The sequence below is a fragment of the Bufo bufo genome, chromosome 2 (assembly GCF_905171765.1).
Source record: "Bufo bufo chromosome 2, aBufBuf1.1, whole genome shotgun sequence".
NCBI lineage: Eukaryota > Metazoa > Chordata > Amphibia > Anura > Bufonidae > Bufo > Bufo bufo.
The window spans coordinates 69,001,947-69,021,550 of NC_053390.1; the positions used below are offsets into that span (position 1 = coordinate 69,001,947).

Consider the following 19,604-nt stretch of genomic DNA (forward strand, 5'->3'; position numbering starts at 1 on the left):
GCCTCTCCCCCATGCTTTACACTCCAGATGCACTTGTCCTGGGCACAGGAAGGATCAGCATGGCTCTAGCTTGCTTTCCTTACCAGAGGCTTGCCCTGCCTTTTTCTGTCCCTTCCCCTTGCTTTACACTTCAGGCGAACCGTGGGGCACATTTATAAAGACCGACGTTTTAGATGCCGGTCTAAATAAAGCCTAAACTGGCGGTGGATCCGGCCTCTCTAAATGTGTGACGTCTAAAACAGGAATAGGAAATGGTAAATGAGACGGGTCTGCTGGCCCATCCCCTTACCCGCCCAAACGAAGCCCACAATTTAAGACCTGGCGTGAGCGGAGCGAAGTTGCAGATAGTGGCGCAACTAACCTTTGCGCCGCTATCTGCACCAGAAATACGCCTAATTTAGACTTATTTCAGCATAGTAAATGACCCCCTGTCTGTTCCCTTAGGGCACAGCTACCAACATTGTAACTCCGCTTAGTTACATTGTTGATCTGAGTCCGGATTAGTCCAAAAACAACCTCATGTCTCATTAGAGCCTCACACTGCCCTTTTGTGCCTCCACCATGATGTATACCACAGATCTGTTTTGTGTATACGTATATACTCAGCTACAGTTGAAAAGGTGGAGGTTACAGGAAAAGGCAGAATCATTATAAAGTGCATGTAAAAGTGAGCAAAATAAGGTTACAGTATATATATATATATATATATATATATATATATATATATATATAGCAAATGAGCTGCAAAAATTGGGGGTCCGGCAAACCCAGGTCAGTGGGCAGTATCATAAAGACTTATCCGGTCATTAGATGAAGGTGACCCGGCCAAGGACAGGTCTGTGTGCCTCAGCCTGACGGTGTAATGACCGCAGAGCCGGGTGCACGGCCTCATCCACGGTTAAATGGGAGCATTAAATCTGGGACCTCTCACTGTTTCCACCCGAATCAGCACTTTCTTTTGGTTATTGTTGTGTGTGAATGCCTAATTAATTACAACAGTAAACGGCGAATTCTTTAATCACGCCATCGGCCGTCCTAATCAATCTTAATAATACGGAGTGCGCACTATGGTGCCCATGAATTTTAATCTACATAAATTTTGTAAGCTTGTTGCATGAAGTGATGCCATCGTGGAGTCAGATTGACTTTAAAAAAAACAAAAAACTTAAATTGGATTGGGGAAGGTAAACCGCGTCTCAGATGGCGCTTTATTGCCGGACCGGTGACCTTGACGAAGTCTGGGAGGCTTGTGAAGGTCGCCTATAACAATGCAGATGCGTCTTGTCCCTGCACTCATTTATTTGACCTATAAACAGAGGCATTGCATAAAATTCTGTGTAAAATCGTCAGGCCCCACGTGTTTCGAGGCACATTGCTCATTCAGGTTAAAATATATAGCTTGTTAAAGTGAATGTCACATAGGAATATATTACACCGAGCAGAAATGGGGGCTCGCTTGACCTACATCACATCCTTGAAGCCGGCGGAGTTGGTCAGGGACTTGTCTTTGATTTTTTTTTTATGTGCCTCTCGTCTGTTCGATGCTCTTTGTGCGCTCCTTGGAGAAATTAAGGAAATGTGTAGTTTTCAGACTATGTAAATTAAGACCTGACTATGAAGACGATGTGACCAGCACTGGGTTTTAGGGTTAGACTGTATTTCCCCTCAAAATCATACACATCTCCAGTATTTATTAGTTACATCTACTGAGTCAAACCCAATCAAAAAGCTCCCATAGGTAGCAATCACCCAGCTTTCCCAGATTCCTGGAGGGCACATGTGCCTAACTATGCTGAAATTTCACAATGCATGAAGTGAGCTTACTTAATGCAGATGGCCTATATTGAACATTGATGTCATGTCGCTATGATATGCTATCGGTGTCACACAGGTTGAGCCTCCCATCTATAGGACCCACTCCTATCTACAGAATGGGGCCTCTGAAGTGCACAGAAAGCAGCCACCTCTAGGACCCGCTGCTGTCTACAGAATGGGGCCTCTGAAGTGCACATAAAGCAGCCACCTCTAGGACCCGCTCCTATCTACAGAATGGGGCCTCCGAAGTACACAGAAAGCAGCCACCTCTAGGACCCGCTCCTATCTACAGAATGGGGCCTCCGAAGTACACAGAAAGCAGCCACCTCTAGGACCCGCTTCTGTCAACAGAATGGGGCCTCTGAAGTGCACATAAAGCAGCCACCTCTAGGATCTGCTCCTATCTACAGAATGGGGCCTCCGAAGTGCACAGAAAGCAGCCACCTCTAGGTCCTTCTCCTATCTACAGAATGGGGCCTCCGAAGTGCACATAAAGCAGCCACCTCTAGGACCCGCTCCTATCTACAGAATGGGGCCTCCGAAGTGCACAGAAAGCAGCCACCTCTAGGTCCTTCTCCTATCTACAGAATGGGGCCTCCGAAGTGCACAGAAAGCAGCCACCTCTAGGACCCGCTCCTATCTACAGAATGGGGCCTCCGAAGTGCACATAAAGCAGCCACCTCTAGGACCCGCTCCTATCTACAGAATGGGGCCTCCGAAGTGCACAGAAAGCAGCCACCTCTAGGACCCGCTCCTGTCTACAGAATGGGGCCTCCGAAGTGCACAGAAAGCAGCCACCTCTAGGACCCACTCCTTTCTACAAAATGGGGCCTCCGAAGTGCACAGAAAGCAGCCACCTCTAGGACCCGCTCCTATCTACAGAATGGGGCCTCCGAAGTACACAGAAAGCAGCCACCTCTAGGACCCACTCCTGTCTACAGAATGGGGCCTCCGAAGTGCACAGAAAGCAGCCACCTCTAGGACCCGCTCCTATCTACAGAATGGGGCCTCTGAAGTGCACAGAAAGCAGCCACCTCTAGGACCCGCTCCTATCTACAGAATGGGGCCTCCAAAGTGAACAAAGAGCAGCCACCTCTAGGACCCGCTCCTATCTACAGAATGGGGCCTCCGAAGTGCACAGAAGGCAGCCACCTCTAGGACCCGCTCCTATCTACAGAATGGAGCCTCTGAAGTGCACAGAAAGCAGCCACCTCTAGGACCCACTCCTTTCTACAAAATGGGGCCTCCGAAGTGCACAGAAAGCAGCCACCTCTAGGACCGGCTCCTATCTACAGAATGGGGCCTCCGAAGTACACAGAAAGCAGCCACCTCTAGGACCCGCTCCTTTCTACAGAATGGGGCCTCTGAAGTGCACAGAAATCAGCCACCTCTAGGACCCACTCCTTTCTACAAAATGGGGCCTCCGAAGTAAACAAAGAGCAGCCACCTCTAGGACCTGCTCCTATCTACAGAATGGGGCCTCAAAAGTAAACAGAGAGCAGCCACCACTAGGACCTGCTCTTATGTTCAGAATGGGGCTCCTGAAGTGAACAGAGAGCAATCACCTCTAGGACCCACTCCTATCCCCAGAATGGGGCTCCTGAAGTGAACAGAGAGCAATCACCTCTAGGACCCGCTCCTATCCCCAGAATGGGGCCTCCGAAGTGAACAGAGAGCAGCCACCTCTAAGACCCACTTCTATCTTCAGAATGGGGCCTCCGAAGTGAACAGAGAACAACCACCTTTGAGACCCGCTCCTATCTAGACAATGGGGCCCCCGATCGAAGGAGTGCCACCTTGCATGCGTGGTGCTCTCTCTATTTAGTGCTATGGGATTTCTGAATCAGCTACACGTATTTTCACAACTCCCATAGCAATGAATGAGTGCACAGTGTGCTTTCCTTTTGCTTTCGTGGCCGTGTTCTCCGGATAGGGGTTGGTGGGACCCACACCTTTCTGACATTGATGGCATATCCTAGTGATTGACATCATTACACCTGTAGACAGTCGTCACCCTTTTCTGCTCATTGCTGGCTCGGCAGAAGCCATCATTTCACCACAATCTCATTTATCTAGATCCTTCACGTTGGATAATGTTTCTCCTCCTCTCCGAGCAGATGACATCTGTAACCAATGATCCAATAAGTTTTTCTATGATGTGACATATGTTGATCATTACGAGCAGGATGCAGAATATTCGGATCTATCTATAGATATTACGTTTCTCTTTTTTTCCATACATCACATCAGAGATAAGCGCTTATTTGTGATTAAACCCAGTCTGTTGATTCAATCAGCTTTGTTTTCAAGGGCATCTCCTGGAATCGCTTCCTTTATGAAGAATGTTGTCAATATGTTCCCGTGGTCCTCGCCCCTCTCATTGCCTCACCCAATAATGTGTCATTCGTCTCTCTATTTGTTCCACGCCTCCCTTCCGACCTCGGCAGATTACAGCCTGTAATAAATAGAAGGATGTGAAATCTTATGGGCTCCAATTCCCCAGAACTTCATTATTTTTTAATGTCAATGATATTTTGGATGATTGAAAGTGGAACTAACAACAAAAATGATTTTGTAAGAGGTGCAGTCTATAGTCCATACCTTGACAAAAAGTCCCTGGTTTCGACCTAAATCCATGTGTCTTTTTTTTTTTCTTCCTTCTTTAGGGTCTCATATATAGATCATTGTGGATAATCGCCTCCATTGGCTTCCAAAAGTGTCTGCTTGGCTCCTAAATTTGTAATAGAATCTGTCCTATCTATTCTTTTGTGTATTAGTGCTTTGCAGTGTCATTGGTGGTGTTTAGTAAGCCGTGTTGTATGATAATCTGTGTTTGAAGCTGTGTGCGTATCTCTGGGAATGCGAGAAAATGTCCATGTTTTTATAGCCCGTGTACTTCACATATGGAGAGATACACTGTAGTATGCTGTTTATACCAATGGAAGGTACTAATGGGTATGATATACTTGGATTTGTAGTATTACCGTAGTTCCTAGTCTGGGCAACCAACATGGTGACCTTTCTGAAAGTGAGGTGTACAGTGCTGATTATACTGAGAGCAAAGCCTAGCAGTCAGGGCTGGCATCAGGGTTAATGATGCCCAGTAAGGTACCCCCTTCTTTATACAGGCCGCTGCCCAATGGCCTGGACCCACCTCCCACCACCTTTTTCCCGCCAGGTTCCCATGCAGGCTGTGGCCTACTTGCCCGAAAGGTCTCTCCTCCTCTGCACCAGTTTCTTAGACCCCTATAGGTCAGCTATCAATCTCACAGAGACTGCATCAGGAGGTAGTGGCCTGGTGGTTCTCCTGCAGCGAAGTCCAGATACCTGTACAGTGGCCTGGTGGTTCTCCTGCAGCGAAGTCTAGATCCCTGTACAAGGGTTAAAGGGTGAATACCAGGGGACTGCCAGGATAATGTCCTTAGGATTAGCCCAAAGTCAAATATGTTGTCTGACACAGTGGTTCTATACCCACTGCCGTAGCACATACAGTGTACTAATAACCATACCAGACAGTGCCAACACGCATCTTCCAACTCCTAAAAGGCTAGTGCGCATGCACCCTAATCTTCACCAGCCAAAAGCTGGCAACTCTGGGGTACTGAAAACGGTATTCTAGTTTTGTAGCATTGATAACCCATCCTCGGGTCATCAATATCAGATTGGTGGAGGTCCAACTCTCGGCACCACCTCTGATCGACTCTTTGAAGGGGCTGCAGCACAGTTTGAGAGCTGCATCCTTTTCTATGTTTACCAGCATGCCGTCTACATTGTAGTGGTGATACAGGGTGATTACAACCAGTCATCTCATTTAAGTGGATAAGAAAGAAAGCTGTAATTATCCTGTACCACCACTACAACGTAGACGTGCACAGGTAAACATTGAAGAGAATGCAGCTCCCGTACTAGCGCCACACCCCCTTCAGACAGCTGATTGGTGGGGGTATCTAGAGTCGGACCTCCACCAATCTGTAATTGATGACCTATCCTGAGGATAGGTCATCAATATCACAAAACTAAAATACCCCTTTAAGGCACCTTCCCCTGTGGGAGCATGCCTGAGCAATAGGTGCTCTAGCATACTAGTATCCTGCTAAGGTGTCTGTTCTGTTGTCTGCCCGTGTAACAATTATGTGCCTGTTTACTGGATTCTGACCCTCTGCTGCTGCCTGTCCTCTCCTCCCTAATGACCCTTAGCTGCCTTCCCTGACCTTGGACCGTTTATCGTATAGTAACAGCTCCACACAAAAAATAATCAAATAATAGAGCTATAAAATTCATTTTAAGACAGTGTCATGCTATTGGTGACAGCCGTTTTAGCTGAGAAGGTTGATGAGACCTGTGTGCCCACATTGGCCCCCATGGACTGCAATGATACCAGTTGAGATAATCCACTTCCCTGATGGATCTGGTCTAGCACTTGACTGATCCCATCCTTCAATTTTGATGTTCCTTGGACCATACCTACTGGATGACCACTTTATTTAGGCTGTGATGTCGGAGCAACTGATTGTAGTTGTCTAAGACATGTGTTTGCCGAATTGTCTGCTGAGCCGAGTCAGGTTCTTTTAGCCTCAGGATTATCCACACTCTCCAAATTGGCTGTAGGTTGAGTCATACCTAGCTCTAGGTACGATATAATCCATGATTGCACATAGGGTCTAGCCTTGTGATTTTCTGAGCTAGCTTCATTGGATGTATGGTGGGCTCTGCCTATAAGTTTATCTATGCTATGATTGTCTGAGGGATATTTTAGCTCTGTGACTGTCCAATTTCTCTACTTTGGTCTATGAAATGATGGTTTTCTGGAGGGTTGAGCCACAAGGAGCTGCAGATTCTCAGAATGAACCTTGTGAATAGTCTAGTGTTGACTAAAGACCAGTTGATTTTCTTACGATGGTAGTTACTGGTAGTGATGGTAGGTTATGGGCTGCTAACCCTTTGATTGCTCCTTCTAGGTACAAATTGGGTTGGCTCAGTCTTCTAACTCTCTCTTAGACTAGATATAGTCACAGTTTATTTGAGCTGGAATAATAACTTAGCCCCATGAACGTTGCTCTACTGTGGCTCTGCTATGCACATCATGTGGCTTCTGTTGAGGTGCATGGAGACCCTAATGTCCATCTGTATGCCTCTGAACACAAAAATTATACCATGCCTCATTGGCTGCCTTATGCACAGGAGTATTGCTTCTTGTGGAGAATAGCTCCATACCCAATGGAGTCTGAATGATGGCACATAATGGCGGCAGGGCCATGCAACCATTCACTAGGTGGCCATACAGCCTTGGTGCACCTCCATACAGACTCCAAAGCCAGAACTTTGGATCATCATAATATAGGTTATGCTCTCAATATAACCAGCACTTTTCCGCTTGCTTTGATTGATGGTACATGGCAGCTGTCGGACAACACCGCCTTGCATTGCAGAATTGAAGATATTTTGGCCATTTTTTATTTATTTTTTTGTAATGTTTGAATTAATACCTCCTACAAATGACCCATTTTTGTTCTTAGTTTCACTTTATGGGAAGCAGAGGGGTAGTATGATGCTTAGAGGATAGTCCCTCACCAGTTAGTGAATGGCTCCTCTTCTTCATCTTCCTATGTACAGATCTATGTGTGAAATGAATGTGCTGTACTCAATCCTGTATGTTTCTTCACCGGACCCCGGGCCGACCACTAATCCTGTCTTTCTCTTTGGTTTTACAGCACAGAGCCCCACTGCGGCAGATCCATTGCAGCAAGCCTATGCCGGAGTGCAGCAGTACGCAGGTCGTTAGTATTAACACTTTCTCCTAATAACTCCTTATATTGAGCGACTGTTCATGTGACCGGCATGTAATGAATGTGCATAGCTTACCATGTGTCATGTCAGGGGTCCCCAAAAATCCCCAGGGCAGGAAAACAGGGATATCATGGAGATTGGGTTTGTTATCCCTAAAAAAACTGCACTGGAGGTGATGGCTCTAAAGGACTCTAGATAGATAGATAGATAGATAGATAGATAGATAGATAGATAGATAGATAGATAATAGATAGATAGATATTAGATAGATAGATATTAGATAGATAGATAGATAGATAGATAGATAGGAAATAGATAATAGATAGATAGATACGAGATGGACAAATGTATCTATGTATCACTATTTATCTTATGTATCTTTCCCATAATCCAGCTATGATGTACTCCCTCAAACCCATACTTCTGGAGTCCATATTAGATTAGTACTTGTAATGTCTCCTCTTTTATCTCATGTTTCACACTGAAGAACAATGAGATGATTAATATTTTATCCTCACACCAATATATCTTTATATCTTTAGCTCATTAAAGTTTGAGTTCTTCAAGCGTCATTGCCTCTGTAATTCAGAAGTGGATGGAGTCATCTTACCAGGTTACTCAATAAGCCGTAGTAGAGTCTTCAGGCCCCAACCTTCTATGGACCCTGATATTTATAGCGGTACTGAGGCTGATAGATGTCCATCCATGGTCCCTTAGAGAATTATCTCACAGGGTTTCCCTTACCACCGTCCAGGCTTTTATTAACCAAAAGAGCCATGAAAGTCGGACAAACCCTATCTTCTGTGTACGGGGGACACCCTACCCTCCCTCTATGGCAGATGCCAGGGTAAATATGTTCCTGATGGCCCATCAGCAAATTGAAAACACATGCACACATGGCCCGGGCAAAGCACGCATGTATATGGAGGAGAGTGAAGGATTAGATGTTGGCCAGCAGCTATCTAAAATGTATGAGGATCACAAGAATGATATTTGAACTTACGAATAGTTGTGGAGGCATCTACCTATCTTAAGAGTCCAATTAGTGACAACATTTTTTCCCATTAATGAGAAAATATGATAATAAGGTTGTCCAACATGTCTTCTAATCTCCTTGTGTCACATGAAGTCCATCCAGCAGCCAGTAGTTCTCTACACCCCCCACCTCCATACCATACCTGACCTTGCTATATCCTTAAGTATGAGCAGCAAGATCCTGGTTATGACCGGTTAAAGAGGACCTATAACCTCATGTCTTTTCATAGAACCTTATTATGTACAGTCCCTCTGTTATTCCTCCTAGAAATGCATAAATACACTGATAACTGGGTGTTAATAGTGGAGAGGGGGCATTGTCTAATCAGTGCTGCCAGTGGGGATAAGCCCCTTTGACAATGATGTGGTAGCAAACAGTTGTCAATTTTTCTCATAAATATTCAGAGAGAGTAGATACATAGATAGATAGATAGATAGATAGATAGATAGATAGATAGATAGATAGATAGATAGATAGATAGATAGGGAGTGAGGGAGACTCACTTCAGGAGACTGTCTGATCTCTGCCCAGACTTCACCCCCATGGAGGAGGAAGAGAGACTCTCCATACTGCTGGGGGAAGAGGAGAACACAGCGGCCACAGCAGCACAATATATTACTGCCTGCCATAGACTGAGAGGAGCTTGATATACCATGGACTCCTATATCCCCACCCTGGATATGTCCCCATCCCCCAACCCTACCCAATTATTTCCCACTTGCTTTGGCAATGCTAAAATGTATTTAGTCCTGCCAATGAAGCTTATTTGATTTGATTTGATAGGATAGATAGATAGATAGATATGAGATAGATATGAGATAGATAGATAGATAATAGATAACTGAGGATAGATAGATAATAGATAGATAGATAGATAGATAGATAGATAGGAAATAGATAGATAGATAGATAATAGATAGATGATAGATAGATAGATAGATAGATAGATAGATAGATAGATAGATAGATAGATAGATAGATAGGAAATAGATAGATATATGATAGATAGATAGATAGATAGATAGATAGATAGATAGATAATAGATAGATAAATAATAAATAGATAGATAGATAGATAGATAGATAGGAGATAGATAGATAGATATGTATCACTCTATTGTTCTATCTATCTTTATCTTAGGTATATTTCCCATAAGAAGCAGGTGCTGTAGTGTGAACGTTCTTTAGGTTATGGGTCAACGCCCAAAAGGGGGGACACCTGATTTCTGGACCCTACATGTGCACAGAATGGCTGCTATTTTCATCCAAAAATGGTTGTCCCATCATAAGCACCTCCGCAGAATAGGGGTTAAGTACTGTATGATCAGTGGGGGTCTGATCCCCACCAATCACCGGAATGAGGTGCCTGAAGGTGGCGGTCATGCCTGCACGCTGCCACTCCATTTTTCTCTGTGTGCTGACGATTGCAGGCTCGGACTCTCTTTCGCAGTCCCATAGAGTGTAACTGAGCTGAAGCGCACAAGCACGACCTCATTTTTGTGATCGGTGGGGGTCCTATTGGTCGCATAGGGGATAGTAAGGCGGCCTCATGCACACGACCGTTGTTGGGTTCCGTGTCCGTTGTTCCGTTTTCCGTGATTTTCTGCGGACCCATTGACTTTCTCGGAAAATGCACAGTTTTTCATCCGCGTTGATTCGTGTTTCCAGTCCGTGAAAAAAATATGACCTGTCCTATTTTTTTCACGGACAACGGTTCGCGGACCCATTCAAGTCAATGGGTCCGTGAAAAAACACGGAGGCACACAAGATTGTCATCCACGTCCGTGATCCGTATCCGTTTTTTTCCTATCATTTTCAAGGCAAACTTGACTTAGATTTTTTTTTTCACTTTTCATGTCTGGTGATCCTCCAAGATTAAAGGAAGTCACACGGAAAAAAAAAAACGGAAACGGATCACGGAACAACGGAACCCCGTTTTGCAGACCGTGAAAAAATACTGTCATGTGCATGAGGCCATATTCAGCGTTTTTCACGCAGCCCTGGCCCCATAGAAGTGATCGGGGCTTCAGTGAAAAACGCATTGCATCCGGAAGTAAGTCCAGATGCGATCCGTGTTTCACTGATCTGGGTAGGGGCACGCTCTTCTCATACCAAGGAGAAAGTTTTTTGCAGTGACTGGCCTCTACCATAGGGGGCATGGGGGGGTCACTGGTTAACTAATTAGACTAATCACATCAAGGCAGACCATACCGCAGGACAAAGGGTTAAATAGCAATCCTTGAGAAAACATTACAAGAAAAGCACGGTTCGGTGCCATTCTCCCGGGCACGCTGCGCCCACCTCATCTCTACTATGTTATGCACTAAAAGGAACGGAGCGGTTTCCCAGCCGGCAGAGCAGCAGTCGCTCTGAACAGCAGAGGGCAGCAGAGATAACGCATTTCTGTACGTTCCGAATCCACAAATAATTGCATCAGAAAACAAAAGGGGGAAGCCAAGCGCCGCCGTCGAGAAATTGCCATTTAGACCCGTATTCAGCGTGATTATCATCTGTCAGCGCGCATAATCTTTTCTCCTGGCTTTCCTAGGAATCAAGCAGATTGGATTTTGCAAACCTTGATGAGTGCGGAACGGCACATAAATATAGCAATTTGTATCCATTATTTCTTAGCACACGGGCCTTAAATATACATTATTACGTTCCTGGCTATGTCAGCTCAGGGAACATACTGTACCATTACTTTTTAGAACACTTACTTTCGGTACAAATATAATTGCCGTGTAGGTGAACCAGAAAAAAAAAATAGAAAAAACAGCAAATACCAGTATGAGGTCGAAAGGGAAGGGACGTGTCAGATCTGACAACACCAGGCTCCCTGGTGAAAGTATCGCAACGTGTTCCGCTATTTCATGTCACCTACAATTACAACCCATAGGATGGTCGGTAGCATTTTAGACCTTTTTTTTTGGGTAGGAATGAATAGAAAGTTAATAGCGTCTCGCTGACTTCTCTTTTCTTGTTTCTCCCATAGCTGCTTATCCTGCTGCCTACGGACAGATCAGTCAAGCTTTTCCACAGCCACCTCCAATGATCCCACAGCAACAGAGAGAAGGTGAGCCCCCCCCGCCGGTCATAAATGAAGGGTATCTCTATACATGTATGAAACGTATTAGTCTGACAAACACTGGAAGCCTGGGAACAGGAAAAAGGGCCCTACGGTAAAGTGAAAGGGTTACATTTATTTAAAGGAGTACGCACGTGTTGTGTGCACGAGCCTGAGGGCACAATCGCCCACTGGCTACATCAGTGCGGGTGACTGTCAAAAAAAGTCTTCGGGTCTAACGCTAGTTAGGTGAGCTCCCGCATGCGGTGGGCATGGTTTTTACATTTATTGACCATAGCATCTGATCCCGCCTGTGGCAGTAATATACAGCTGACCCCCGCTGCCGACGGCATGGATGAGCGCCTGAGCTCTCCGCATCAGAGGGCCGTATATGTTCGGTGGCTGTCCTTAGCTCCCTGGCAGCAGTGCTGCATGTATATGGTGCATGTTACCAAGGAGTTAAAATAAAATAAAAAATAGATTAAAAAAAGGGTCATGGTGACCCCTTTGGGGTCATTTACAACCACTTTTTGGCAAATATCTGTTGCAGATTGCGGCGCAAAGGTTATTTGTGACACAATCTGCGACTTTTCGCCGCTCACGCCAGGAAGGGAAGGGGGTGGGCCATCTCATTCTTTATTTTCTACACCTGTTTTATGCTACTTTCACACTAGCGGCAGCCTTCTCCGGCAGGCTGTTCCCCCGCCGGATCCGTGCTACCGCTAGTGCACCGTGCCGCCGGAGGTCTGCTCCGGCCCCATTCACTATAATGGGGGCAGGCTGGAGGTCCGGCAGCAGCATGGCAAACATGCCGAGAGGCGGCCGGAATAAAACATGTCATGGTATTATTCCGGTTGACTCTCGACATGTTTGCCATGCTGCTGCCGGACCTCCAGCCTGCCCCCATTATAGTGAATGGGGCCTGAGCAGACCTCCGGCGGCACGGTGCACTAGCAGTAGCACAGATCCGGTGGGCTGTTCCCCCGGCGGAACAGCCTGACAGAGAGGAGGCTGCCGCTAATGTGAAAGTAGCCTTAGGCATAGAAAATGGTGTAAATCTCTGCCAGCAAGGGAGGTGGCATAGATTTAGACCGGCGGTGGATACAGCAAAGTTATGTAGGGGCCGTCGCCTCTACATAAATTTGGTGCATCCACCGCTAGCTAAAGGGTTATTAAGACCGGTGTCTAAAATGCCGTTCTTAATAAATGACCCCCTATACCTACACGTGGATTCATTTCTTGACCATGGACACTAAAAACAGAAAATGCACAAATCCTTGGTTCTCTTTTGTGTTATATGACAGTTAAAATTAGAAAATATGCAAACAAATCTTCTTTGTGACCCATGAGATCATCCATGAGGCTCAGTGGTTAGCACTGGTGCCTTGCAGCACTGAGGTCCAAGGACAACATCTGCATGGAGTTTGTATGTTCTCCCCGTGTTTGCGTGGGGTACTCCGGTTTCCTCCTGCACTCCAAAGACATATGATAAAGAACATACAGTCATGTGAAAAAATTAGGACACCCTTTGAAAGCATGTGGTTTTTTGTAACATTTTTAATAAATGGTTATTTCATCTCCGTTTCAACAATACAGAGAGATTAAAGTAATCCAACTAAACAAAGAAAACTGAAGAAAAGTCTTTTCAAGATCTTCTGTAAATGTCATTCTACAAAAATGCCTATTCTAACTGAGGAAAAAGATAGGACACCCTCACATGTATTCCCTCTTAAATTGGCTCAGATCTCACACAGGTATATCACACCAGGTGCACATAATTAGTAGATCGTTACTCTGCATGTTGAATGAGGCTTGCCCTATTTAAACCTCAGACATTTAGTTTGGTGTGCTCCTGACTGTTTAAGTGAGAGTGAGCACCATGGTGAGAGCAAAAGAGCTGTCAGAGGACTTCAGAAAAAAGATTGTAGCAGCCTATGAGTCTGGGAAGGGATTTAAAAAGATCTCAAAAGATTTTGAAATCAGCCATTCCACTGTCCGGAAGATAGTCTACAAGTGGAGGGCTTTCAAAACAACTGCCAACATGCCCAGGACTGGTCGCCCCAGCAAGTTCACCCCAAGAGCAGACCGCAAGATGCTAAAAGAGGTATCCAAAAACCCTAAAGTGTCATCTCGAGAACTACAGCAGGCTCTGGCTACTGTTGATGTAGAAGTACATGCCTCTACAATCAGAAAGAGACTGTACAAGTTTAACTTGCATGGGAGGTGTGCAAGGAGGAAACCTTTGCTTTCCAAGAGAAACATCGAGGCCAGACTGACATTTGCCAGCGATAAAGTTGACAAAGACCAGGACTTCTGGAATAATGTTCTTTGGACAGATGAGTCCAAAATTGAATTATTTGGACACAACAGCAGAGGACATGTTTGGCGTAAACCAAACACAGCATTCCAAGAAAAGAACCTCATACCAACTGTGAAGCATGGAGGTGGAAGTGTCATGGTTTGGGGCTGCTTTGCTGCAGCAGGACCTGGTCAGCTCACCATCATAGAATCCCACGATGAATTCTACTGTGTATCAGAAGGTGCTTGAAGAACATGTGAGACCATCAGTTAGAATTTAAAGCTGAAGCGGAACTGGACCCTGCAACATGACAATGACCCAAAACATACTAGTAAATCAACCAAAGATTGGCTGAAAAAGAAGAAATGGAGAGTCCTGGAATGGCCAAGTCAAAGTCCAGATTTGAATCCCATTGAGATGCTGTGGGTGACTTGAAAAGGGCTGTACGTGCAAGAAAACCCCTCAAACATCTCACAGCTGAAAAAAGTTCTGCATTGAGGAGTGGGGTAAAATTTCCTCAGACCGATGTCGAAGACTGGTAGATGGCTACAAGAACCGTATCACTGCAGTTATTTCAGCCAAAGGAGGTAACACTCGCTATTAGGGGCAAGGGTTGTCCTATCTTTTTCCTCAGTTAGAATAGGCATTTTTGTAGAATGACATTTACAGAAGATCTGGAAAGACTTTTCTTCAGTTTTCTTTGTTTAGTCGGATTACTTTAATCTCTCTGTATTGTTGAAACGGAGATGAAATAACCATTTATTAAAAATGTTACAAAAAACCACATGCTTTCAAAGGGTGTCCTAATTTTTTCACAAGACTGTAGATTGTGAGCCCCATTGGGGACAGCGTGATGCTAAAGTCTGTGATGCGCTGCAGTAGGACAAAAAAAAAGTTAAAGGCTATGGACACCTTCAGGGGCATTTTATTATGATTGCATTTTACTTATTTGGGCTAAACATCATTTTTCCAATTGGTCTTTATTAAAAATGTTACAAGGTACACAAGGGTTAAAAAAAAACTGTCTGTTTCAAGGTGTCTCAGTCTGTTGTCTTTAAATCCCGTCATCTGACATCTCATGGGTAGCTTTTATCCCTGATCTCTTGACCACACAAACACTAATTTAAGGCTAACTTCACATCTGCCTATGCCTTCATTCCAGCAGGTTGTTCCGTCAGAAAACCGGATCCAGCGCTGCCGGATGGGAACGGAATATCCGCCAGCCCCATTAAAGTATAATGTGGTCCAGCAGACATTCTGCTCACATCCAGCTGAGAATCCGCTGGACACAAACTGCTGCATGCTGCTACCACAGATGTGAAGGTAGCCTAAGCCGTATTCATATCAGTTTTCTAAGAATTGATCTACAATGAGCAGGCTTGGACTGGCCGAGGCGGGGGATTCCTTGGTGGGCCCCCAGTCTCCTGCTCCTGGAGATAAGACGGACGAGTAATTATTTCTCTTGTTTCTCAGGAGAGATAATTACAGTAGCCACTAGGTGGCAGTATCGCAAAGCGATGCAGCCTCCAACTCTCCTCGGTATCTTCTAAACTTCCCGGGGCTACTGGCAGTGAGGAGTGGAGAGAACATGTCTGTCCATCCTCCTGCCCTCCCTGCAGTCAGAAAACTGCTGCTGGAGAGAAGGACTCCTCTGCGGTGCTGGGCTGATTTCTCATGTGTGTGACAGTAGTGACCTGTAGGAGACTGTAAGGGGGAAATAGGGGATGTGTTTATAGCAGACACAGATCTATGAATGTGTGCTGCTCTCTGCAGAGTTCAGAGTGGCATTGGGGGGACTCTGCCCTAGGTCTCCCAATGCCTCTGCTTTAGGTGCACCCTCATAAGTGTCCCAGCTCCAGATGCCCCCCAATGCCCCCACTCTAAATGCACCCCTAATATAGCATTTTTTCCAGTTGCCCCCTAATACTGCTGCTCCAGGATCACCATTATTACCCTGCCTCAGGCGACCCTAATGCCTCTGCTTTAGGTGCACCCCCATTAGTGCCCCAGCTCCAGATGCCCCCACTCTAAATGCACTGCTAATATTGCCTCTTCTCCAGTAACCCCTGTTCCAGGATCCACACTATTAGGCCTCATGCACACGACCGTTTTTTTTTCAATTTACGGGCCGTTTTTTGCGTTCCGTATGAGGTCCGTATACGGAACCATTCATTTCAATGGGTCCACAAAAAAAACGGAATGTACTCTGTATACATTCCGTTTCCGTATTTCCGTTTTCCCGTTCCATAGAAAGATAGAACATGTCCTATTATTGCCAGCAAATCACGTTCCATGGCTCCATTCAAGTCAATGGGTCCGCAAAAAAAAAACGGAACACATACGGAAATGCATCCGTATGTCTTCCATATCCGTTCCATTTTTGCTATCTATTGAAAATTTTATGCCCAGCCCAATTTTTTCTATGTAATTACTGTATACTGTAAATGCCATACGGAAGAACGGAGGAACGGAAACCCAACGGAAACAAAAATTACACCTAAAGAAAACCTTTAAAGATAGGGAATGTGAAAAGGTCCAACAGCTATGACACGACAGGTGATAAGTGTCTGATTGATGGGGGTCTGACTGCTGGGACCCCCATGATCAAGGGAACGTGGTCTTAAGACTCTTGTGTACATAGATTGGCGGTAATGTAATTGAATATCTCAGGACCCCTTTTTTCATGATCAGTGGGTGTTCCAGCAGTCAGACCCCAGCAATCTGATATTTATCACCTATCCTGTAGATAGTCGATAGGTCACTATGGTAGGACAACCCTTTTAAATATACTGCAGATTATGTGCAATCTGAGGAGGTGACGATTTGGTAAATTTAATGCCAGACATTTATGCTTAAAGGGGTTAAAGGGTTTGTCTCACTTCAGTAAATGGCATTTATCATGCAGTTAATACTTACTAAAGTATTGTGATACTCCATATTGCCTCCTTTCCATCACATTATACACATCGCGTGTCCGTGGTTATGACCACCGTGTAAGTCCAGCAGTGGTGGCTGTTGCTTACACACTATAGGAAAGGCTGGAAGTGCGCATAGGCCAACACCTTTACCTATAGTGTGCAAGCACGGCCACCGCTGCTGGATTACACGGATACGTGTTGTGTATAATGTGATGGAAAGGAGGCAATATGGACAACCATAATACATTAGTAAGTGCCTTGTATTAACTTTCTCTACATGATAAATGCCAATTGCTGAAGTGAGACAGCCCCTTTAACCCCTTAAGTCAGTGGCGGATTCCAGAGCCTGGTCTCGGAGGGGCACTTCCAGATTATTTTTCTGTCCGCGCCACAAGACTACACAGTGTAGCGGTATACTGTATATTGTGGGCACAGTGAAGGCTAAATGTGATAAACAAACATATTTCACATGAAAAACTTACAGTTACTTGGCTTGCCCTTGGGGATCTCGGACATTACTTCCACACTTTGGCCGGGGGCTCGGTGGAGCTGATGTGTTTTATCCTAATGAGAAAGATTTCATAATAAGGATTTGGAGAAAGAGCAGACGGATAGCAGAGCAGAGAGAGGCTGGTGCTGCTACTAGGGGGTTATACATGGGGAAGTAATAAAGCCCACCATAATGCCCCCCCCAGTAGTGATAATCTCCTTATAATGTGACAGTGCAATAAATACCCCTTGTAATGCCCCCAGTTTGTGCCCCATAATGTGCCAGTATAAAATACCCCTATATAGTGGCCCCAGTAAATGCCCCCATAGAGCTCCTCTCCCCCCTTCCTCCTAGTGCCCCCCATAATGTACCAGTATAAAATGCCCCATATAAAGGCGCTCCAGTAGATGCCCTCAGTGTCCCTCATAATTGCAAGTATAAAATACCCCTTCTTAGTGCCCCCCGTAGATGACCCCATACTACTCCTCTCCCCCCTTCTCCATAGTACCCACCATAATGTGTCCCAGTATAAAATGCTACTGTACAGAATCCCCATATAAAATACCCCTTCTTTGTGGCCTCAGTAGATGCCCCTATAGTGCCCACCAATCATGTGCCAGTAAGAAGTGCCCCCAATAATGTGCCAGTAAAATGTGCCCCAAATCACGTGCCAGTAACAAGAGCACCCCCCCATCACGTGCCAGTAACAAGAGCCCCCCTAATCATGTGCCAGTAACAAGAGCCCCCCCATCATGTGCCAGTAACAAGAGGGCCCCCCTAATGTGCCAGTAACAAGAGGGCCCCCTAATGTGCCAGTAACAAGAGGGCACCCCCCATGTTCCAGTAACAAGAGGGCCCCCCTAATGTGCCAGTAACAAGAGGGCCCCCTCCTAATGTGCCAGTAACAAGAGGGCCCCCCCTAATGTGCCAGTAATAAGAGGGCCCCCCCTAATGTGCCAGTAACAAGAGGGGCCCCCCTAATGTGCCAGTAACAAGAGGACCCCCCTAATGTGCCAGTAAGAAGAGGCCCCCCCCTAATGTGCCAGTAAGAAGAGGGCCCCCTAATGTGCCAGTAACAAGAGGGCCCCCCTAATGTGCCAGTAACAAGAGGGACCCCCCCTAATGTGCCAGTAACAAAAGGGCCCCCCCTAATGTGCCAGTAACAAGAGGGCCCCCATAATGTGCCAGTAACAAGAGGGCCCCCCTATTGTGCCAGTAACAAAGGGCCCCCTATTGTGCCAGTAACAAAAGGGCCCCCTAATGTGCCAGTAACAAGAGGGCCCCCTAATGTGCCAGTAACAAGAGGGCCCCCCTAATGTGCCAGTAACAATAGGGCCCCCCTAATGTGCCAGTAACAAGAGGGGCCCCCCCTAATGTGCCAGTAACAAAAGGGCCCTGCCCTAATGTGCCAGTAACAAGAGGGGCCCCCCTAATGTGCCAGTAACAAGAGGGCCCCCCCCTAATGTGCCAGTAACAAGAGGACCCCCCTAATGTGCCAGTAACAAGAGGGCCCCCCTAATGTGCCAGTAACAAGAGGGCCCCCCCCCCTAATGTGCCGGTAACAAGAGGGCCCCCCCCTAATGTGCCAGTAACAAGAGGGCCCCCCATAATGTGCCAGTAACAAGAGGACCCCCCTAATGTGCCAGTAACAAGAGGCCCCCCCTAATGTTCCAGTAAGAAGAGGGCCCCCCTAATGTGCCAGTAACAAGAGGGCCCCCCTAATGTGCCAGTAACAAGAGGGACCCCCCCTAATGTGCCAGTAACAAAAGGGCCCCCCCTAATGTGCCAGTAACAAGAGGGTCCCCCCTAATGTGCCAGTAACAAGAGGGACCCCCCTAATGTGCCAGTAACAAGAGGGCCCCCCTATTGTGCCAGTAACAAAAGGGCCCCCTATTGTGCCAGTAACAAAAGGGCCCCCTAATGTGCCAGTAGCAAGAGGGCCCCCTAATGTGCCAGTAACAAGAGGGCCCCCCCTAATGTGCCAGTAATAATAGGGCCCCCCCTAATGTGCCAGTAACAAGAGGGTCCCCCCCTAATGTGCCAGTAACAAGAGGGCCCCCCTAATGTGCCAGTAACAATAGGGCCCCCCTAATGTGCCGGTAACAAGAGGGGCCCCCCCTAATGTGCCAGTAACAAAAGGGCCCTGCCCTAATGTGCCAGTAACAAGAGGGGCCCCCCCTAATGGCCAGTAATCA

General features: G+C 46.1%; 1 protein-coding gene across 1 annotated transcript in view; it reads left to right on the plus strand.

Moving 5' to 3' along the window:
• The window catches only part of CELF4 (CUGBP Elav-like family member 4), a 1,014,616-nt gene that overhangs the window by 913,400 nt on the left and 81,612 nt on the right, over positions 1-19,604 (plus strand). The window contains exons 9-11 of the mRNA XM_040421161.1: positions 7,527-7,592; positions 9,799-9,801; positions 11,631-11,711. Coding sequence (XP_040277095.1) covers positions 7,527-7,592; positions 9,799-9,801; positions 11,631-11,711 — 150 coding nt within the window. The remainder of the gene's footprint in view (positions 1-7,526; positions 7,593-9,798; positions 9,802-11,630; positions 11,712-19,604) is intronic.